The 24,000-nt window shown below is 44.4% G+C and overlaps 1 protein-coding gene across 3 annotated transcripts in view; it reads right to left on the bottom strand.

Annotated features, from left to right (window-relative positions):
* LOC137434244 (RNA-binding motif, single-stranded-interacting protein 3) overlaps positions 1-24,000 on the bottom strand; it is a 561,728-nt gene that overhangs the window by 180,910 nt on the left and 356,818 nt on the right. For all 3 annotated transcript variants that reach the window (XM_068127062.2, XM_068127063.2, XM_068127064.2), the window contains exon 4: positions 16,203-16,294. In XM_068127062.2, coding sequence (XP_067983163.1) covers positions 16,203-16,294 — 92 coding nt within the window. The remainder of the gene's footprint in view (positions 1-16,202; positions 16,295-24,000) is intronic.

Below are 24,000 nucleotides of genomic sequence, written 5' to 3'. Positions count from 1 at the left end.
TGTGTTATGAATTTGGTAATGCAACATCTAGAGCTAGGTAGATCTGAATAGGTAGGTATTCGGCTGTCGTGACAGGGACTCTACATGTAATAAGTTCTTGATGTTTAGGCGGTTGTCGGGGTAAGATGTATGAGTGTGGATCTACCTGGAGATTCGAGTGTTAAATAGTGAGGGATTAATGGTAACGCCCCTGTGAGTCTCACCTAGTAGTCAAACCTTTGTCCATTATGGCACTGCAAACCACATAAACATTAGTTAGGTCCTTAGCGCAACATTAAATAATCCCCTTTCCCTGACAAGGACTTCGTATTAAATTGACAGGAAACCAGGTCAAAAACGCCACCACGATTGGCCGCCACCGTGTACACCTCCAAAGGCCTACAAACCTGGCCGGCACGTGTTATGCCAGGACCGCAGGGTCGCGTAACGGGGGAGATGTCAGGAGTCGCGGGAGGCTTTGATTGGCTGAGGAGTGCGCAATGTGACGTCATCGGCCACCAATATAGGCGACGGTCGGACGCCATTTCAGGGGTTGTTGAGTCTCTCTGAGCAGACGCGGGCAGTTGAGTTGAGTCTCTCTGAGTTCGCCAGTTGAGTTGAGTTGAGCGGTGGTGGAGAGTTGGAGAGGACACGCCATTCCAGTCGCAGTTCGAGTGCAGTTCGGGTTGTGGGGAGTCGCAGGAGACACACGAGAGCACACACCCAGTTGGCACTGAGCAGTTCGTTGGCACTTGGCTGCCAGCACTCCCGCGTCGAGTCGAGTGGAGTTGAAAGGAGTCCTTCCTGTCCCTGGTCAAGTGGAGCCGCTGGCCTGCGTCGGACGCGTGGTGCTTGGAGCGAGGGGCCTCGTGGTGTGCGATCGGGCCGGAAGGAGCGGTGCTGGACACCAACAATACAAGACGACAAAGACAGATAAGCCCGATCTCCGCGTATATTTTGAACGACGGGACGTGTTATTTTCGTGATTAATCTCCCTCGTTTGTGTTTGCTGTCAGTCGTGTGGGGACGTCCCGATTTAGGTTTATTAGAGTTATTAGATTTACCGGCGGGCTTTTTCACTGGCTTTACTTTTCCTAATAAACCCTTATATTACTTTTTGTACATAATATCTGAACGCAGTTTTCCTGGGTGTTTGATTTTAATCGATAAGGTTGCGGAGCCTTCGCTGCGTCTGGCCTTCCGCGCGTTGGTGTTGAACTTGAGTCCGCCATTGAGTTTTCGCCTCGGGAGTGTAAAGTCTCGCAATCGGTCATCCGTAACTGTGGTGTTAATCACGGTTACGCGACAATATATATATTTCAAAAAAAATTGGTGTGGTTTTTGGGGGGCTGGAACGGATTAATAGCATTTCAATTCATTTTAATGGGGAAATTTAATTTGAGAAACGAGCAAATTGAGTTACGAGCTCGGTCACAGAACGAATTAAACTCGTAAGTCAAGGTTTCACTGTATGTCATCATGAAGCTGTTCAAATACAAATCCATCATTAATTGCCAACAAATCATCAATGAACCTGAACATGTTTCCACATCTTCGTGCAGTTGTTAATTTATTCCTGCACATGTTCTGGACCCAACATGATAATATACACACATAATCTTACTAGAATTCACCAAATGTGCGTCCGTCTGTCTGTCCGTTCGAAGGTACCGTAAAAACTGCTGAACCGATCGCAACGATATTTTGGGTGGGTAATCCTGGGATCTCCTGGAGTAAAATAGGCTATTTAGTTTTCCCAATTTCAGCGTTGGTCTCCAGCGCTCTCAGGTTTGGACTCCCGCATAACATTCGCGTTCGCATAACGTTCATTGTGACGATGTTTTCATTGTGACGATGTTGTTTTCCCAGGTGCCGCACAAACGGCTGCACCGATCGCTGCACAGCTGCACCGATCGAACTCGGTGACCTCGAACAAAGACCTTTTATAAGGACACGGGTTGAATCCCTGCTTGAGAGAATTCCAAACCCCTCCCCGCCATCACGGCCGTCTCTCCAACTTACAATCCCACGAGATATGTGGAAAGGACGACCCAAAACCAATATAAACATCATCTTTTTTTTTTTTTTTTTTTTTTTTTTGTATACAAGATCGAGGCTCGTGAAAGAGCGAACATTAATCACACAGAAAGACAAACCGACACATAAAACATATAACATCAGGAGCGGTAGACAAGATGGGGAGAGAGGGGGAAGGACACAAACACAACATTTGAGAGCAGGGACCGAGAGACATGGAGACATCGAGAGATCTGAGAGAGGGCGAGGGCTTTGGGGGGGGGGGGGGGCATGGGAAGGGGGCGGTGGGAGAGGTATAAAACATATGGACACTGCCAGGACTTCCAGGAAAGAAGTTGGAATTTCAAACAAGGTGGATCTGGGGTGAATTAGCGGGGGTAGAAAAGATCAAGGTTTTGGATGGGGGAAGATAAGAGATGGTGGTGAACAGCTGTTTTAAAGACCTGGAGGGAGGAGTGGGATTGAAGGGAGTGAGGGAGTTTGTTCCAGAGGCGGGAGAAAAGAGGAATGAAAGAGTGAAGGTGAGCAGAGAGCCGAGATTTCGGCAGTTTAACCATCAGAGGGTTGCTGGCAGATCTTGTGCGACCTGTAGGAATATTTGGGGGACAGAGCACAGAGAGAGCTGGGGGTGCAAGGCCGGAGAGGAGTCGGTAGAAGACAGAAAGACCACCTACCTGCCTGCGGTGAGTGAGTGAAAGGCCCTCAGAGATAGCTTCATCGCGGGAGATTCCAATAATTCTGAAAGCTTTGGTTTCAACAGCGTGAAGCCGAGCTAGGTGTGAGGCAGGAGCACCGGCCCATAGGGGAGAACAGTATTCCATTGAGCTGCGGATGAAAGCCTTGTATGTGGTGAGGAGCTCAGGTGTGCCGAGGAAGGACTTCGCACGACGGAGGATGCCCAGTCGGCGACTGGCTTTGGAGGCCAGCTTGGAAATGTGGTTTTCCCAAGAAAGATCATGGCAGATAGTGAGACCCAAAATCTTGAGCGACAGAACTTCTTGGAGAGGATTGTTGAGAAAGTAGATGGGAGGGTTGGCCAGTCGATCTTTTCGGAGAGACATAGTAAGAGTGTGAGATTTGTCAGGATTGAAAGACATGTTCCACTTGTTTGACCAGTCTGTGATTTTGTCCAGGTCTTCAGAGAGTGAGGAGGCAGCAGACTGCCGATCTGAGGGAAGAGGAATGGAGCGGCAGAGAGTGGAGTCATCAGCAAAGAGATAGAGAGGATTTTCGAGAGAGTCAGAGAGATCATTGATGAAGACCAGAAAAAGCACGGGGCCCAGAACACTGCCTTGGGGAACTCCAGCCTGAACTGGAAGAGGAGATGAGAGAAACCCATTCAGGGCCACACGTTGACGACGACTAGAAAGGAAGTCCGCCAGCCATGCATGGAGATTTCCATGGATACCAAAGGAGGAGAGTTTGGTGAGCAGAGCGGGGTGCCAGACCGTGTCGAAGGCACGTGATATGTCGAGGGAGACAGCTCTAATTTCCTGTTTGGCATTGAGGACCTCCATCCATTGTTGAGACAGCAGAAGCAGCATGTCCAGAGTAGAGTGACCTGGTCTGAAACCAAATTGATGATCAGAGATCAAGCCATTGGAGAAGAGGAAAGATTTCATATCCGAAGCAATGATGGATTCCATGACTTTGCTGATAATTGGGAGAAGGCTGATTGGTCTGTAGTTGCTAGGATCTGTTTTTGCACCTTTTTTGTGCAAAGCGGTGATGTTGGCTGATTTCCAAGCAGATGGCAGTTGACCTTGAGCAAAAGAGAGGGTGAAGAGAACAGAGAGAGGGTGAGATAGAGCAGCAGAGCAGGATTTTAGGACCCGTGGGCTGATGCCGTCGGGTCCAGTTGCAGAATCAGAGTCGAGGGTTGACAGAAACTTTTCCACCTTGTCAGGAGGAAAGGACACGGAGTCCAGGAGCAGCAGGGTACGACTGGGTATGGTGGGTACAGAGAGGAATGGGTTTGGGACACAAGATTTAGAGGCAAACACAGAGTTGAGGCATTCAGCTTTTTCACGTGCGGAGTCAGCTGTGTAGCCGTTGGAGGTGAGGGAGGGGATGGAGGGGGAACAAACACCAGAAACGGATTTGACCAGACGCCACCAGGATTTGGAAGAGGGAGACAAATAAGAGAGTTCGGTCTTGAGAACGGAGAGATATTGTTTCCTGGCTCTCCTGAGTGTGGACACACACTTGTTTCGGGCTTTGTGAAAGGAAATGAGATTTCCTTCCGTTGGATTTGCTTTCCAGGAGACGAAGGCAAGTTGTTTCTGGGCAACAGCCTCACCACAAGATTCCGTGTACCATGGACGGGAGGAAGGGTATGACAACTGAAGACGAGATGGGATAAATCTGTGCATGAGAGAGAGCAATTTACTTTGGAAGAATTCCCAGGATGAGTTGATGTCAGAGGTGGTAGAGATGGGAGACCAGTCCAGATGATTGATGGCTGCTTGAAGACCGTGCCAGTTGGCCTGAGTGAAATGCCAGACTCGTCGACGCTGAGCAGGCTCCCTGAGGATGGTCAGAGAGATGTCCACTTTAACAAGGACATGATCAGATGATCCGATCGGAGCAGAAGAAGAGCAGCAGACATTTTCAGGGAAGTTAGTCATAACCAAGTCCAGAAGAGAAGATGTTCCGTTGACTGAGATCCGGGTCGGGAAATTGACAGATTGTGTCAGTCCCAGTGAGTCGCAGAAGTCCTTTGCTGAAGAGCCATGGCTGGTGAGAGAGGTACCCACACCCAGCCAACTGGCATGGTGACAATTGAAATCACCACATATGAGGAAGAGAGAGTTGGGATGAGTAGATAGAAGTTGGTCCATATCATCAGACAGCGAGATGTAGATGGAGTCAGCACTGTTTGGTGGACGGTACAACACACATATGAACAAGAGGTGGGAGCGAAGGGGAAGCCGTAGCCAGAGGTATTCCTGGGGGTGAGGTGGAGAGAGTGCAGTGCAGGGCGAGTGAGGAAGAGAGTTTTTGCTAAAGATAGCAACCCCGCCTCCAGGACGAGGCTCAGGTCTATCATACCGGAGGAGGGAGTAGCCCGGGAGAGATACTATGGAATCAGAGACATCATAAAGGAGGAAAGTTTCTGTTAAGCAGATCACGTCTGGTTTGACAGAAGCAACCTGTATGGAGAGATCAGTTAAGTTTGAACGAAGGCCCCGGATGTTTGAGGTCCATACCGTTAATGAAGAGGAAGGGGGAGCATCAGATACAGAACAGGGGGGAGGAGGGGTAGGGTAAGATGTGGAAGAGGTGGAAGAGATAGGGAGAGCTGTTGAAGGTGTGTCAGAGATTTCAGAATAGCTCGGAGAAAGGGAAGGATGGGGCGGACAAAAGGTTTGATGGTGATTGGGTGAGCCACAATGAGGTGTTATTTGAGGAGGGGGAAGAGCGAGGCAGAAGGTTGGGGGAGATGGGGGTGAGAGTTTGAAGGGGGAAGAAGCGGGGAGGACGCTTTGAGGAGGGGGAGTGAGAGGGGGGAAATTGAGAAGCAATGAGGGTGGGGAGATTTGAAGGGGAGGGGTGAGGGGGGAGTTTGGGAGGGAAGGGACAAGGGGAGGGATTTGAAAGGGATGGGATATGGGGGAGATTTGGAGGGGAGGGGTGAGGCAGGAGTCTAGGAGGGGAGGGGCGAGTGGGCGTCTTGGCGGGGAGGGGTGAGGGGGTAGTTTAGGAGGGAGGGGGCAAGGGGGGAGATTTGAAAGGGATGGGTGATGGGGAAGATTTGGAGGGGAGGGGTGATGGGGAAGATTTGGAGGGGAGGGGTTATGGGGAAGATTTGGAGGGGAGGGGTGAGATTGGATTTTTGAAAGTGTACGATTTATGGGAAACGAACATTTATTGCAAAATGAGTTTCTTGTGACCTTCGAGTTAAAAATACGTTTAAGGACGCTGGATGGAGGATGGAGTGCAGGAGAGTTTAGGGAATGTAGAAAAAAGGCACTATAGGAGATGGATATTTTTTTTGGGATGAATTGATTTGGTGAGCAAGTCGAAAGCAGCCTTTTAAAGAAGAAGAAGAAAAAGGTGTTATAAAATATGACGGAATACATAACTTGAGGGGAAAGTGTAAACATTGAAGGTTAATGAGTGAAAACTATCTGGGGAAATGGGGGAGAAACACGTGGTCGAAGAACGAACGAACGAATAAGAATGAATAAACGAATGAGAACAGAGAAGGGAATTTTTTTTTTTTTTTTTTTTTTTTGAGTTGAGATTTACACAAGGAAGTAGGCTATGGGTGAAAAGCCTGGGAATACAGAGAACGAAAGTTATTGGATCACAAACGACGGACCGCTGAGAGAAAAACAAAGCCTCAAGGTTGTACAGTGCACACTGTACAAGGCCTCAAGACACGATACGGCAAACAGACGATCAATTTATGAAAGATAAACACCGAGAAACAACCAAAGTTGCACACAATAACTTCACACACCGAAAGATAAATACAGTTTCGACAAAATACAATTGTGAACAGACTTAACTTCGAAAAACGTGGAGACCGTGTGGAGCTTCGAAAATCCCTCCCACCGTCTCCGAGATCTCGCGAGATCTTTTGATCGCGAGATCTATCTATAATTCCAGCAATCTGTGTGTGTGTGTGTGTGTGTGTGTGTGTGTGTGTGTGTGTGTGTGTGTGTGTGTGTGTGTGTGTGTGTGTGTCTGTCTGTATGTATGTATGCGACCGCTGTTTCTCGACAACTACCGGTCCGATATACTTGAAACTTGCCAGGTATATTGCTGGGGACCCGAGGATGTGCCTTTTCAAGGTTTGAAATTAATCGGACAAGTGGTTCCCAAGGTATGGTCACCGTACTCGCAAGCCGTTCGCTTTGGCTTTGCGAATGGACCAAACCATTTCATGTAAATAGAGGGGGGGGGGGGTTCTGTGGTCGTTACTGCCACGTGGTTTCAAAGTTGCCAATGGACCAAACCATTTCATGTAAATAGAGGGGGGGGTTCTGTGGTCGTTACTGCCACGTGGTTTCAAAGTTTTTTTTTGTTGTTGTTGTTTGCACGCATGTTTTTTTGCACGCACGTACGGGCAAGCACGTACGGGCAAGCACGTACGTGCGGGCACGCCCTAGTTAAACATAATTCGTATATAAACATCATTAAAAGTAAATAATGACCTCGGCCAAAGTTCAAACGACATTTAATCTCTACATGAGAGAATTCCACATAGCTATTTGGGCGGTGAATATGCTAACAGATCGCTGTCTCCATCGATCTTGCCAAGGCCGTAACAGCTATCGGCTCAAAATCCTTTTAACTGTTGATTTGGTAGTTTTTACAATGAAGGAAACATTAACACTGTTGTTAAAAGTTTATTTTGTGATTAATTTATGATTGGAGACATGTTGTTTGGAATGAAAAAAGAGATATCGAGTTCAAGTGAATGATCGCTAACCCTAACAACCCTAACAACGACATGCCGTGATGGTTTCTACTTTCTAAATGTGAACTTCGCGGATCGCCATATGCAGATTCGCCACGTTCCCACGATCGATGTTTCTATACGTGAACGTAACGAACGGGTACGTTTTTCATGGAATTCCTTCACAGACTTGCTGTCCATATCTGACGTGCGACTGAAGGTGCTACAGGAATGTGGAATTTATTGGTTTCATGCTTTAGCATTCGACGTATCTGCATTGCCTGTTTGCTTCTGGCCTTTTTAATCCAAAAAAAACGAACTTTAAAAAAAATAAATTCTGAAACATTCCCCGGCACTCACTGATGAACCTCTGAAAGTTTGACAAAGATCCGTTCATTCATCTCTGAGAAATATGGCGACACAGACACACACAGTCAGACAGACAAATGGCTCTCTTATAGTATAGATGCATTTCTCCAAAGATTTTTTAAAAAACATTTGCGTTTTGATGTTTAAGAAGATTGCACTGAAAATAAAGTACAGTAAGTACTGCTGCTGGACTGAGAGGACTCTGATGGGATTGTGTCGAGGTAGCGCACTTACCTTTGAACTGTTTCGTCTGGTTCGGATTCTCGGCCCAACTATAAAATGGGATCAATCTGTTAACATTAGATGGTGGACGTGAAAGATCTTTCCTGAAGGATAGGCGAGTTACCATGACCAAATTCCAGAAATTCCTCCACTAATCAGCTCCAGTCGAATGTCAGGCCAGGCAATCCAGTTTGTGAAAAACTTGGGCCAAAACCTTCTCTGGTCGACCCCACATAAAGATGGAAATAATTGAGGCCGATAACATAGTAGTGGAGATACACCTGTCTCAGTTGGCACAACCTTTACCGTAGCAAAATATGAACTCAATATTAAATTGCTCCATTGAACATCTTCAAGTTTACAACCACGAACTAGTGCAGAACGAATCGACTTTGTACGACATAGGAACAAAATAGAGCCCAGCAGGAGAATGTGAACATTTAATTGAAGACAAATTTTCATTAAAAAATTAACGTTGAAAACATTTAAAAATGAGTGTCGATGTCAGCAGGAATGGCATTTTTAAACATAATGGTTCCGAAGTAATAAACGATTAATATTTTGTGTGTCTTCCCTTAGGAGTTGGCACAGCTCTAATGCCCAAACGAACAGACTGAACAATCCAAGACAGAAGGCTCTGTTGGTAAAGCAAATTATTTTTGAAATGTGTTTCAAAGTTTTTTCCCACCTCTTCTTGCTGTGCCCCATTTCCTGTTTGTTTAACCATCATTCTTTATTTTTCTGCTCTCCCATTAGCTTCAGCACCTGTAATCGAGCCTGTGTTAGTCTTTTTACACATCTTTTTCTTCTTATCTTGGAGATTTCATAAGATCCATCATACTTGGCAGACATCTCTACTGATTACGTTTTTTTTCATGTTTGGTGTGTCCTCATATGTGAAAAGAGGTTAATACGTGACACACACTCGACTACAGTTGAGGCTTTCAAATCTGGAGCTGGAATCCGTTTGAAGTGTTGTTTTTCTAGTTTCTCTCTTTTGCTTTGCCTTTTCAACTCTCCTCATCTCAAATGACAGAACTGCATCATTTACGCTCTTCCTCCACTCATTTATGTCCAGCGGTGTTGCTTCCCATGGTTTTTGCAACAACTTACAGTCCTTCAAGTCCTGTTTGCACAGATCTTTGATGCAAAGCTTTGGCCTTACAATTTTGTGGATGCCCTCATCTAGAACTCCATAAAGGATCGATTTGGGCAGACGCTCATTATCCATATGGACCATATGCCCAAGCCACCACAATCTTCTCCGCTTCACCGTCGCCATGATACTAACTGATTTAGTCATTGTCAAAATGTCTGTGTCAGGAATGTTAACTTGCCAGTGAACCCCAAGGATCTTCCACAGGCACTGGGGATGGAAAGAGTTCAATCTGCATGCCTGTTTGGCATACAAAATCCATGTTTCAGCAGCATGACACTGAGTACACTGAGAACACATGCTTGATGTATGTGTAGCTTTGTGTTGGTTGTACGACTATTGTTTTTCCATGCTCTCTTTCGGAAGCTGCCAAATGCTGTAGCAGCTTTGGCACTACGCGCTGAAATATCTTCACCTGTCTTGAGTGGACTTGTTGTGTATGGAGCCAAGGTAAGCAAACTATTCAACTATCTATACAAAAGTTCAACTATCTATGTTGTTTTCCCTGGTGCCGCACAAACGGCTGCACCGATCGCTGCACAGCTGCACCGATCGCTGCACGGCTGCACCGATCGAACTCGGTGACCTCGGACAAAGACCTTTTATAAGGACACGGGTTGAATCCCTGCTTGAGAGAATTTCAAACCCCTCCCCACCATCACGGCCGTCTCTCCAACTTATAATCCCACGAGATATGCGGAAAGGACGACCCAAAACCAATATAAACATCATTAAACATCATTCGTATATAAACATCATTAAAAGTAAATAATGACCTCGGGAAAAGTTCAAACGACATTTAATCTCTACATGAGAGAATTCCACATAGCTATTTGGGCGGTGAATACGCTAACAGATCACTGTCTCCATCAATCTTGCCAAGGCCGTAACAGCTATCGGCTCAAAATCCTTTTAACTGTTGATTTGGTAGTTTTTACAATGAAGGAAACATTAACAATGTTGTTAAAAGTTTATTTTGTGATTAATTTATGATTGGAGATATGTTGTTTGGAATGAAAAAAAGAGATATCGAGTTCAAGTGAATGACGAAATGCCGTGATGACGAAATGCCGTGAGCTCTCTACCATGTCGTTTCAATGGGATGGGGTCACTGTTGCACTGTGACATATACACCGTTTAATTTTTGCTGAGAGTGACACCAAAATTGTCACATGCTTTTTTACAAAAAGCAAAGATTGCTGCTAATCCACTGGCCGAATGGGAAGCAAGGGCGGCATCATCAGCAAATAACAGCTCTTAGATGGGGAGTGTTCTTGTCCTCATCCTAGCATTCAGGCAAGCAAGATTGAAGAGATTTTCATCACAGCTTGTGCGAATGTAGACATCCTCATTAATTCCATTAACTGCATATGACAACAGATGAGAAAAAAGATTCCGATTATACTGTTGGCACCAAGACACTCCCCTACTTTAATCCACTGAGAATGTTCAGACTCCTTGCCATCAAAGATAACACATGCCTGCATACCATTGTGAAATGACTTGATCAGACTAAGCAGGGTAAGGGGACAGCTGAGGGATTCCAGCAGCACACACAAACCACTGTGGCTGATCAGGTCAACAGCCTTGGTGAGATCAACAAATGCAACATGAAGTTCTTGCGGCTGTTCTCTATATTTAAGATACTAACTATTAGATAAGATACTATCTATATTTAAGATAAGATACTATTAAGTAAAACTGCTTAAATCCAGGATCATTGCTCACCTCCACTCATTTGTTCCTCTTTTTTTCCCACCTGTGGAACCAACTTCCTCATCCTCTTCAATCTCATTCTTCCTTCCAGGTCTTCAAGACAGCTATTCACCACCATCTTAAATTGCCCCAATCCAAAACGATGATCTTTTCTACTCTCGTTGACCCCACGCAATTTCATCCTCCTTCCAATTTTCCAGTTTTCCCTCCTTGGAGCTTCCTTCCGTATCCATCTTATCCACCCCATGCATGCGAGTTTTGCGGCCTGTTTTGTCTGTTACGTCCTGATCCATTCAGTGTAATAACTCTTCCACGAGCCTCGACTACCTATACAAAAAACAACTCACAAAGAGTGAAACAGCAGAGAATCATCTTCGGAGAAAGACTCCTCCTCCCCTCAAACAAGTGTTTTGACCTTTGACCTTCTGACACTCTAAGGGGGCTAGGCTACACTATAATTATAACTTCCCAGTATTCCTCCACTGTAACTTTTTGACTCAGAAGCAGGATTGAACCCCTATACCTCTAAAATTGGAGGAAACGAATTAAAAAAATTGGAGGACTAAAAACCTAAAATATGCACATGAACTCAGAAATTGGACTATGGAACAATGATCAAAGGTGTAATTTGGACAGAAAAACTTCTAAAGAGCCTTGCTTGAAGCCAACAATTAAACATGGGGGAGGTTCAATTCAAGGTGTCCTCAAGGTGCATGTCCACGAGTGATGTTGGAAATTTGCTGAAAATTTATGGTATATTGCATGCAGCAGGGTTACAAATAAATTTTAATCCACCACGCTATCCCTGTGGTGCAAGACATATTGGTCCAAACTTCATCTTACAGCAAGAAAAATATCCAAATCACTCAGCTGGAATAATTAAAACCTATTTACAAAAGAAAGAGGAGGCTGGCTGGAGTCCTTCAATGCATGGAAGGCCCATCTCAAAGCCAAGATCTCAATATCATTGAAGCTGTATGGGACAATTTGGACAAATAAAAAGTAAAAAAAAAATACAATCTCGGCAACTTATATGATCTTTGGACGGTCTTGGAAGAAGCGTGGAACCCAATTCTACAAGAGTTTACAACAAAAAATGTTTTTGTTTTTTGATGAATTGTTGAGCCGATGAGATTTTCAATTGTTTTAGAAAAGGTTGGACATACTCGCTATTAGTTTCGATCAAGGTATATTTTGTATTTGAATAAGATTTTATTTTTCAGAAAGGAGTATTTGCATTGAACACAATGCTTTAGTTTCCTTATGCATCAGTGGCAGGAAACCTCTCTCTCAGGCCAATCATGTTTATCATGGTGATGGAGCTAGTAAAGCAGAAGGGTAAATATGAAAGGTATTCTGGGAAGGATGTTATATGCGGATGCTCTGGCTGTTGTGGTGAAGAGCAAGCGGCAGATGCAGGAAGTACTGAGGGAGTAGAAGGAGGCATTCTGAAAACATGGACTGAGGATTGGTATGGTGAAGACTAATGTGATGTGGGTCGGGCAGCACAGAAAATAAATGAATATATCAGGTTAGAAGGGAAGGCGATCAGACAGGGAAATCGGTTTGAGTGCCTGGAAGGAACAGTGACCGGTAATGGTATGTCAGAGAAAGAGATGCAGAAGAGGATTCAGGTGGGTGCGAATGCGTGGAGGCTGGTGGAGGGAGTAATGGCAGACAGATAAATATCAAGGAAATAGAAAGGGAACGTTTTGGTGTCGTGTGTAATGGCGGCTTACATTTACCGTCTCAAAACGTTGGTACTGACAAAGGGACAACAGGTTGCAGCTCTGCAAGTACAACTGGGTCAGGAGGATTGAGGGAATGAAGAGGGTGCATATGAGGAGGATGGATGAACTGAGGGAGGAGATTGGTTTTAGATGAGCTGATGGTGAGATTGGTGAAAAGCCGGCTGAAGTGGGCTAGACACTGGTGCGGATGGAGGAAGAGAGAATGGCAAAGAGAGCGGATAGGTTGAGATGGGAGGATTGTGTGAAGAGGGATATCAGTAAGTTGGTTGAGGACAGAGGGAGGTGGAGGAGTATTGTGGTCAAGGCAGGGCAGAAGCTCGGTAATATTGGACCTCACTCCTTATAAAGCGAAGAGACAGAGAAGTAGAAGAAGAAGCATCAGAGTTGAAAAATTCAAAATGTCGAAAATTTTGCACAGCAGTGTATGATTTGCAGGAAATGAAACAAGTGAGGAGAGGTTAAAGTGGTAGTGTGGGTGAAAAAGAGGGTGTTCATCACAAATAATAAGTTAACTGAACATTAGTTCAAGGGTAGCCAGTTTTGGAATAAGTCACAAAATTGGTTAAGAAAAAAGAACGAGATGTCGGAGCAGGGAGTGAAAGAAAAACTTTCCAGAGCAATTAGCAGCCTCATTTAATCAACATCGGACTGTTTACACTTCATTTTGGGTTTGCAGAAGTAAATTTAAAAAATCTGCACAAATTGCTGCAGAATGAAATATCAGAAACCACATTTCTCGATTCATAAAAACCCCTCATGGAATATCCAGCAAAACAAGAACAGAAGTGTCATTGTTTCATTTTTCAAAATGGAAAAGAACATAAAACTGGCAATGTCTTGCACATGTGGCGGCGCATTGGAGAGGAATGAAAGAACGGCGAAATTGTGCTTTGGGGTGCGTTGGGTCGCAGATGGGAAAGCAGGCAGTAAGTTAGAATGCTTCCTTCCTGCTTTATTTAAAAAAATAGTTTACTTGGGTAAAATAAATAGTAATATTGTGAATGGTAAGGCAATACCATTGTGAAAAAACACACACACATTGTGAATCAAGCTTGAAGGGCAGGGGTTCCAGGCCACAGCAGATGATTTTGAGCATTACGCTATACTAATGAGCTCTAACAAGGGTGATTCAGGTATGCTATTGGTATGTTATGCTATTGTCTTTTATCGTGGCATGTTGAACCCTCGCCCTTAAGGCTTCATTAACACTGTGAGATACCCTCTAGGAGCTGGAGTATAATACATTGTGGTGGGCAAGATGGATACAGGAGCAAAATCTGGGAGGAGGAGTGGGGGTGGTTTAACGGGTGTAGAAAAGATCATGGTTTTGGATGGGGGATGATCTGAGATGGTGGGGAACAACTGTCTTGACGACCGTGAGAGAATAATGAGATTCAAGAACATGTGGAAGTTGGTTCCACAGGTGGGGGGACAAAAGCAAAAAATGAGTGCAGGTGAGCAGTGATTCTGGATTTTGGGAGTTTCACTAGAATAGAAGGGGGTTGCTGGTGGACATGCGGACATGAGAGGTGGCTGCCTTAAACTGAATCTGAATACTCCATTGAATATGTAGTCAGTTTACCACGAATGGACGATCAAAGAGTCTGATGCGCAATTGCGGCACTCCCAGTCAGACTCAACACATCAGACCTTCAAAGGTGATTTAAAGAGCATTCGAGAGACTAATCCTGAAGCTGTTGAATGGTCATCTAAGAACGTATCATTCTCCTCCTCAACACGCCAGATAAGATCAGTGCAGAGGGCCTTTGTGGTTTCTTTGTGAATTTCTGTCAACATTTGAGGCACCCACTGACAACAACAGATTGGAATAGCCAAGGCTTTAAATAATCTTCTCTTTTGCATGATGTCCGACACCAAACACTTCGCTCAACTTGTGCCGAGTAATACGCAGATCGTTGTTGTTAGTCTCGTCAACTATTTACGAGTTCTGGGTTCTCTATTCTTAGCTCGGTATGCCCGCTGTCCCACTGTGCTAATATCAAAAGACACTCCATTCTCCACTTCTAATGCCAAAGATCTTCCATCGTATGACGTTAGATTGAATAACAACTTATGTGAGCAACACAAACATCACCTGTAGTCACCATTTTGAACTCATGCACATCTCCTGCCTTCTGGAAGGTTCTATCAAAAATTAGACTGCAATGATGAGACGTATGAAAGTTTCAACATTAGTTTATTATTGCTTTGCCACAAGATTTCCAGGAGGAAAAAAATAGGAAGCACTATTTTTGGGGCAATTCTCAGATATAATTAAGCATTAAATATTCCTTGTCATAATCTTATTGCCTGGGAGTTCACTCAACCGATTTTTATACCATGCCCAATAGCACAGAAACTTGTTTTTATTATACATGCAAAGGCTCCATGTACCATGAGGTGTGCAAAAAATTCATGTTTTTTGTGTCTTATTTCAGATAATGATAGCTGAGGTCCTGTAGGAAATTATACCATGGACAAATGTAGAAAATGATTTTTCTGTAGAATCCTACATCAAAACACAATCCTTCATCCAAACTCAAAGAAAGTTCAAAATAAAATTGAACTGCAGAGATTTCCCAAGCAAAGAGAATATTCAAATGGACAAAGACATTTTGAGAGCAAGGAATGTCGACTGGGGCACAATACCGCCCAATGAGGGTCACCAGGACCAGAGACCCCTACATTCAGTCAAGTGCAAGACCTGGTGTGCAATGAGCAAGCATGACATCATTGGACCGTTCTGGTTCGAAGATGAGGATGGTAATCCCATGGCCATCAACTCTGAATGCTACATCACAGCGCTGAATGAGTTCTGCGCTACTTTTGGTAGCAGGAGAAGATTTCGAAGAGAAGAACAATGGTTTCAGCAGGATGAGGCAAACCCTCACACTGCAAAATGAGTCTCGTGAGTGGGTGACAAGCCACTTCAGGGAGAGAGTGATTGGCGGATACTTCAACGTCTAGTGGTCAGTCTCCACATTCCCCTGATTTGAGCCCACTAGATTTATATTTTTGGGGAAGTCTCAAAGATAATGTGAGAAGCATCTTTGGGCTGAAACAATGGGCTGAAACAAACTGTTAAGCTAGACCTACGACACTTGCCGAATGTCAGCACGCAATCAAAAACTCTACCAGTCGTGTTCAAATCTGCATTCAGCGCAGAGGTGGACACATGGAGCATTTGATTGACCGAGTGCCAAACTAAAGTCTTACAAGTTATGGTTCTGATATTTGGTACACCTGTGTTACACAAAATGTAGTACACATTCCTGAAGTTTTATGTAATTCAGAATAAAAATGAATGTATTATGGATTTTTTAAATGGGTTTGGTTTTTTGGGCCCACCCTGGAAGGATGATAACCAGCTTCAGACATAAGACACTGTCTTAGTTTTCACCACAATGTGTATGGATACACAACAACAACAACAACAACAACATGCATTTTAAGGCCATTTTCCCTGCTAGAGCGGGGGTTAGCCTCAATGTGTATGGATACCCCATTATAATAATTTCATAGCCTTTCCAAACATCCAGTATCATTGATGAAATGCAGACCATACCTTGGCCATCTGGGCTTGGACTCCATTGGCCTTCAGCGCAGCTACGGCTTTCTGCGCCGCTGCAGGGTTGTCAAAATCCACAAATCCATAGCCTGTGTGTGGCAAACAGGAGACAATGGAGTGTAGGCTCGAGAGGTTCAAAGAACTTAATATTCATCTGCATTATCTCAACACCAGAAACATGCAAATTCTGCAAAATGAAGCTGGCATACAATAACAGGTATCCAGCCCATAATGTAAGCCTCACACTGTGAGGAACGAGTCAGGGGCAGCAATAAGATGTACAAGATGTCTCGAAAATAGAATGTGAACAGACAAAAACAAATTCACAGAAACTTATGAAATGAAACACTTAGTTGAAGAATGCAATTTCACGTTATTGTTTGTTTACGAACAGGAAAGCACTAGCATTGTATGCTATATTTGTGGTGATTATGACATATTTTCAGTGCTTATAAAAGGTTACGTCAAGGAGATGGAATATATATATGTATGTATGTATATATGTATATGCATGTATATATATATATATATAAACGCCATTGACTCTGTGGCTTTATGTCTGTCTGCCTTTGTTCCTTATGCATGGCCACATCTTTTAAGTTACAAACTCCAAAGTGTGCGGGGCCAAGCGGGGCGTAAATTCTAAATGTAAAGGTGTACAGTATAGCGCCACCTAGTGGTGGCACATGGTATTACAATTTCCCAGGAAGACCCAGGAAGGAGCTTCTTTGCTCATCATTCCTGCTATAACCACATCCCACATAATAAAGTTGTTCATGTTTTGCATTCACATTCCATTTCTAATTCGTGAATAGTAGTCAACCAGCAGAGGTCATTGCATCTTGACCTCAGTCAATGTTATTACGTCAGCCTTGATGCTGATTCATTCAGCATCAATGATTCAGCTTTGTGCTGCATTCGAACGAAGAAGATTCAAATTCCATTCAACCAACATACATCCCAAATTTTTCTCTTATCTAATGACAGTGTCGACCTGATTTCAAATGCCCATCCAAAGACATATTCCTGCTGAAATGCCTTGAGATTTTTTTTCTTTATGTGAATGCTGATGGAACAATTTAAGTTTGCTTAACAAGTCCAGCAAACTCCATGATACAGTCTCTCCCTTCCCTAGAATGTTAATACAATTTGCATTGATTTTGGAAGGGCAAAGAACATCATTGAGTTCATATTGTAGTCCATATTCGGTCAACTTATGAAATTGCAAAAGCGAACGCTCTTTTTATTCCTGCTTGGAAATTCTGCATTCCTTTTATCCATAATTTATTGTGGAACATATTGCTTCCTCAAACCCTCAAGGGTGGCCCTGCCTTATTGTGCACTCACGGGAGAGAGTGGTGAAGGGAACAAAAACAATTTGAGAAATGTGTGGGAGTCGCTCACTGGTGCGATTACTTTAAATACTCAGCAGCAGGCTCCCACTGCTTGGCATACCTTGTCATCAGTAATAGCAATCCTATTATTAACAAGATGGCATTCATCCTCTGTTGGCTCGACACCACTTTTGTACCTTTTCTTTGTGTAACCTGGACTGCATCGCTCATTTGTCCTGTTTTGGCATCATGGAATACACTACCGGTCAAAAGTTTTAGAACACCTCAATTTTTCCAGTTTTTATTGAAATTTACGCAGTTTAATGTCTCAATATACTCTGAAATTAAGCATAGAACAAATAAACAATTGGACAAACACAACATGCATTTTAAAGGCCATTTTGCCTGCTAGAGCGGGGGTTAGCCTTGCGGTCCCCATGACAATCTTCTCCATTTTGCCCTATTTTCTGCATCTCTCCTTGTTAACCCCCTTGCCCGCATTTCTTCTTCCACCATCTTTAGCCAAGTCTTTCTCGGTCTTCCCCGTCTTCTACTTCCTTCTACATTCATTTCCATCACTCTTCTCAACCAGTCACTTTCATCCTTCCTCAACACATGACCAAACCATCTCAACCTGTTCCTCTTCACAGCATCAATCACAGGCACTATTCCCATCATCTTTCGCAATTCATCATTTGTCTTCCTCTCTCTCAACGATACTCCGCACATCCGTCGAACCATTCGCATTTCCACCTTTTCCTACCTTCGATGCTGCTCTACGTTCATTACCCATGTCTCGCTCCCATAAATCATAACACTTCTCACACATGCAGCATACACCTTTCCCTTCAGCTTCAATGACACCCACCCCCCCCCCCCCCCCATCACCAGCACACCACTCAATTCCCGAAACTTCTTCCATGCACATCTCACTCGAGCAACCGTTGCCGAGTCTGATCCACCTTCTCCATTCAGCATGTCTCCGAGGTAGCAAAATGTTTTCACACCTTCCAGCTTCACGCCGTCTCCAAGATCCAACTCAACATTTCCTCCATCTGCAGCTCCCTCTGTGCACACCTTACATTTGAATGTAGCTGCCATACTGGTTAATGACCCTCTCAGACCACTACATTTTTGATGAAGCCACTCAGCGCACATTGTACACTGAATGGAGTTCACTCCGACACCCTTCCTACACACAGCACAGGGCCACTTCCCAGTTATTTCCACCTCAGCACATGCTTTACCACTTGCCATCACCTTCGTCTTTCCGATATTCACCTTCAGACCTTTTGTCTCCATACATTCCTTCCACGTGTTCATATTTTCCTTCAGTCCATCCATACTTTCCGCAATCAACACCAGATCATCTGCATACAACAACTCCCACGGTAAACCCTCCTTTACGTTCTGAGCCAGCACCTCCATCACAGCTACAAATAGTAGTGGACTTAGTACCGACCCCTGATGCACTCCCACCTTCACCTCAAACTCACCACTGTTCCCGTCCTTCGTCCTTACAGCTGTGCGCGCTCTTTTGTACATTGCCATCACTACTCTGATCAACCATTCCTCCACTCCTAACTTCCTCAATGCCCATGTCAATACTTTGCGTGGAACCCGATCGAATGCTTTCTCCAGATCAACAAACCCAAGAAACAACTTCTTCCTCTTCTCCATGTACTTCTCCTGCAACTGCCTCACAATGAAAAGCGCGTCTGTCGTTCCTCTTCCTGGCATGAATCCAAACTGCATTTCGTCGATCTTCACTTTCTTCCTTATCCTCCTCTCCAACACCCTTTCCAATACCTTCATTCCATGCTCCAATACCTTAATCGCTTGGTACGAGCCACACTCCAGAGGGTCACCTTTCCCCTTGTATAGAGGGACGAGGGTACTCAGTTCCCAATCCACTGGAATGCGGCCTTCTTTCACCACCAGATTACAGATCTCTTTCATTCTCTTCACAACCCAACTTCCTGCTGCCTTCAACATATCTCCCACAACTCCCGTTGGCCCTCCGGCTTTTTCACTCTTCATTGCTTTTATCGCTTCCTCAACTTCCTTCTCAGTTATCTTCTCTGCCGGTCCTAAAACTGGGTTACTCTCTATGTTGCCATCCCATTCATTCTCTGTATTCAACAGCATTTCCATATATCTTTTCCATCTTCCTTTAATTCCATCTGGGTCGACAACGATTTGTCCCACTTCATCCTTCAAGCAACTCACCCCCATCACATCACACCTCTCTTTCGCTATCTGCTTTGCAATCCTGAATACTGCTTTCTGACCCTCTTCCTAATCCAAGTGTTCTCCGAACATTTTCCTACATGCCTCCTGCGCCTTTGCTACCTCTTTCTTTGCAGCCTTCCTGGCTGCCTTATAACTTTCATGCTCTGCTGTTTCTGCTCCCGTACCCTTTGCCTTCTGCCACTCCTTGAAATTCTTCCTCTTCTCGTCAATCCTCTTTCCAACTTCATCATCCCACCACCATGTTTCCGAGTGCCTCGGTGGTCCTTTTGTCCATCCACATACCTCACCAACGGCTCCCAACAGACTAGCTTTCATTGACATCCAACCACTTTCAAGCTCAACCACATCATCCTCGACCCTACTCAGCCTCTCTTTTAATGCCTCCCTTACTGTCACCTCTTTCAACCTCCACACCTTCATTCTCGGTTGGTACTTCACCCGCCGAGCTCTCCTCGCACCCTTCACCCTTACGTCGCAGACAACCAAGTGGTGCTGTGAAACAGCCTCCTCCCCCGGGATCACCTTTGTGTCCCGGAGGTGCCCCCTATCTCGCCTACGCACCATCAGGTAGTCAACGGTTGTCGTCGACCCACCTGACGTGTATGTAACAAGCTTATTATCCTCTTTCTGGAACTGAGTATTACAAATCAACAAATCAGCTCCATCAGCAAACTCCAAAATCCTTTCACCTTCTCCATTTCTCACACCATATCCGTAACCCCCATGAACTCCGTCAAAACCATCCATACTCCTTCCCACATGTCCATTTAGGTCTCCTCCTACCACAACAACTTCCTCATCTTTCACGTTTTCCATCAGCTTCTCTATCGCACACCAGAACTTGTCCTTCTCTTCATCACTTCGACCAACCTGCGGAGCATAGATGACGTTCACCAAGAGCTTTCCAATCATCATTTTCACCATCATCAACCTATCACTCACTCTCGTCACACTCACCACACTGTCTACAAACTCCTCAGAAAACAGGACACCAACACCATTCACGCCCTCCAGGCACCCTTGCCACACAAACTTGTATTTCTGTCCCTGCCGACCCTTCACCATTCTCACACCACTTCCCTTCCATCTTGTCTCTTGCACACAACATATGTCCACTCTTCTTCGGATCAATACTTCCACCACTTCTCCTGATCTCCCTGTCATTGTCCCTACATTCCATGTCCCAAACCTCAGAAACCGATCTCCACTTCGGGCTGTACCCTGCCCACATGTAGTTGTAATTGTCATGGTTCTCTTTTTTGAGGCAATGTTTTTATGGCCGGATGCCCTTCCTGACGCCAACCCTCTTCGTCGCCTCTTACGACACGCAGGGATACGGCGTACCTATTCTTATCCAGGGTACATACTGGGAAACGTTTAAAACATGGAAATTCTGGGGGGTGGGGGGGAGGGCGGCGTCAGCATCATGGCTGCGGTTTAAACATATTTAAATAAATATTTAAACAAAACCATGAAAAACAATCTGGGAAAAGTCTCTAAGTGAGAACGTGGATTTGAGAAAGCAAGAGCAGAGGTGAAAGAAAAACGAGATATAGGGGGCAGGGCACAAGTCGAGACGAGGAGGCCGCACGAGACACCAGGCCGCACGAGGCGCACGAGGCGCGAACAAAGAAACGACTAATTACACACAAATTTGCAACAACTACAAAACCAAAACCAAATAGAAACACACAATAACACATACACAACAAAATACGCAGCGGAAATTTGACAAAGAAACGAACGGGAAAACACTCAAACTTTGATGCCGTGGAGAGATCGAAGCAAGCCCCGTCGCTCGAGGGACAATTGGAGATAAAAAGAAATCATAGAATCATTTTGTTTAACAAAATTTAATTTAAATTTTTGACTCAGCAAAGTAGCCACCTTTTGCAGATATAACCGCCGAACATACTCGTGGCATTCTTTCTACAATGGAAATCAAATATTGTTCGGGAAGTTCTTCCCAACACTGTTGCAGAAGTTCCCACAAATGTGTTGCACTTGTAGGTTGCTTTGCTTTCACCCTTCTGTCCAGTTCATCCCAAACCAGCTCGATGGGGTTTAAGTCTGGAGACTGTGCTGGCCATTCTATGATTTGAAGCCTACCGTCTTGTTCTTTTCCTCGAAGGTAGTTTCGACATAGCCTGGAGGTGTGTTTCGGGTCATTACCTTGCTGTAGGATGAACCCCTGAGCAACTAGGCGTATACCAGGGGGTATTGCATGGCGCAGCAAAATGCAGTGGTAGCCCTTTTGGTTCAGGGTGCTAGTCACTCTGTGCAAGTCGCCGACTCTGGATCCAGCAAAAGAGCCCCAGACCATCACGCTTCCTCCTCCATGTTTGACAGTTGGTGTCAATCACTGAGGAACCATCCTTTCGCCTACTCAACGGCGTACAAAAACCCTGCGTGATGAACCAAAGATTTCAAATTTTGATTCATCGGTCCATAAGACCTTCTTCCACGCTTCAGTCGTCCACTGGCGGTGCTTCATGGCCCAGAAAAGCCTCTTTTTCTTATTTTGCCATCTTAGCAATGGCTTTCTTACTGCCACTCGACCTGTCAAACCTGCAGCTTGAAGTCTTCTCTTCACAGTTGAAACTGAGACTTGCTTACTTCGACCAGTGTTAAGCTGTGCTTGAAGCTCTTGTCCTGTGAGCCACCTATCACACAAGCTGTTGACCCTCAGAAACTTGTCTTCTGATTCTGTTGTGGCTTTGGGTCTGCCAGACCTCTTCCTGTCAGAGTTTCCTCCAGTTTCCAATATACTACTTCCTGCAGTGCAATATTGTCCAAATAATGTTCAGAAGGTGTAATAACAGTCTGTTCCAATACTGCTTTTATACAGACAGGGGGTTTGTAATCAAGTAATCAGCAGAGGTTGGGACACCTGTACGAATTGTTTGCATCAACTTTCAAGGCTTAATTTACTTACATTGCTGCAGAACAGCTGTAAGTTGTTAACCCATTACTTGTTCCCTGAAGAAGGCCTTTTTTTTTTTTACAATATAACTGTGCAATTTACATTATTTTCCTGTTGACGTAAACTTTTTTTTTTACCTCGAGCAGTACTGCTTACCTTTGTACCATTTCAGGTTATTCACTGGACTTGGATTGCTTAAATTTCAATAAAAAATTGGTAAAATTGAGGTGTTCAAAAACTTTTGACCGGTAGTGTATCTCCTATGACTATAACTACAACTACGACTAATACTACTTCTGCAGCTGCTGCTACTACTCAAACAGCTCCAATCATTCACATGTTCTTGTGAGTTGTCTGGGGAAAGTTTTTGGTCGATGTCTTACACAAACATTCTGGCCAGACCTGATGTTCAACTGAATATGGCAGGATTTGGGAATTTGTTTGTGATGCTAATGATCACTCAACGACTCTTCGTGAAAGCCACCGTGGGATATTTAATGTCCACAAAAATTAGGGCTGGCAGATGGGTCCTCTGGCTTAACTTCCACTTGATGGACACATTGATGCAACATCCTGTATGGGAAACTCCAGAGTGACAGTTTATATCTGGGTCGAGATTGAAAGACAGCCAGGATAGCTCAAAATGGAGTCCACACACTTCTAAGGTATCCTGGCAGCCTAAGGAGTATCTCTTCATAAATGACTATTTCAAGTATCTGCTCACAAATAATTATGTGGTCAAATTTGCTAATGTGAGTTTATATCTGAAATGCAATCAAAATCACAGGGAATTACTTTTGTTTATTATTTAAACAATATGGATGGAATGCCTCATCAATGGTCGACTTCCAAGGCATTAAGCTCATGCTGAATACCATGTCTGACACAAAGCGGACCCAGATAAGTATTACATTGGATATTATTTGCTGGAGCCATAGAGGTCTCATGAAAAGTTTCCAGGTTATCTTTCAGTGTCTCAAGTTCTAGGCATTTTAAACGAGACGTACAGACTTGTTCCATGAAACAAATAGGTAGTGGACAGAAAATGGAAACACCAAAATGGGCCTTGTCCCATCACATGCATCCAGGATGGCATAGAAACAATGTGGCATAGAGTCAACAAAGGTCTAGAACTGTTCTGCAGGAATGTGGTACCATTCTTCCACAAGGAAGTCCTCCAATTCACGTTGGTTTGATGGGGGCGGAAACCTTTGTGGTAGGCATCACTCCAGACAGTCCTGCAAATACTCTATGGGATCGATGTTTGGCAATTACGAGGGCTATG

This window comes from Myxine glutinosa, chromosome 10, assembly GCF_964187855.1.
Source record: "Myxine glutinosa chromosome 10, kmMyxGlut1.1, whole genome shotgun sequence".
Taxonomy (NCBI): Eukaryota; Metazoa; Chordata; class Myxini; order Myxiniformes; family Myxinidae; genus Myxine; species Myxine glutinosa.
Note: the sequence above shows the minus strand (reverse complement) of the source record. Positions and strands in the feature narration are given on the sequence as shown.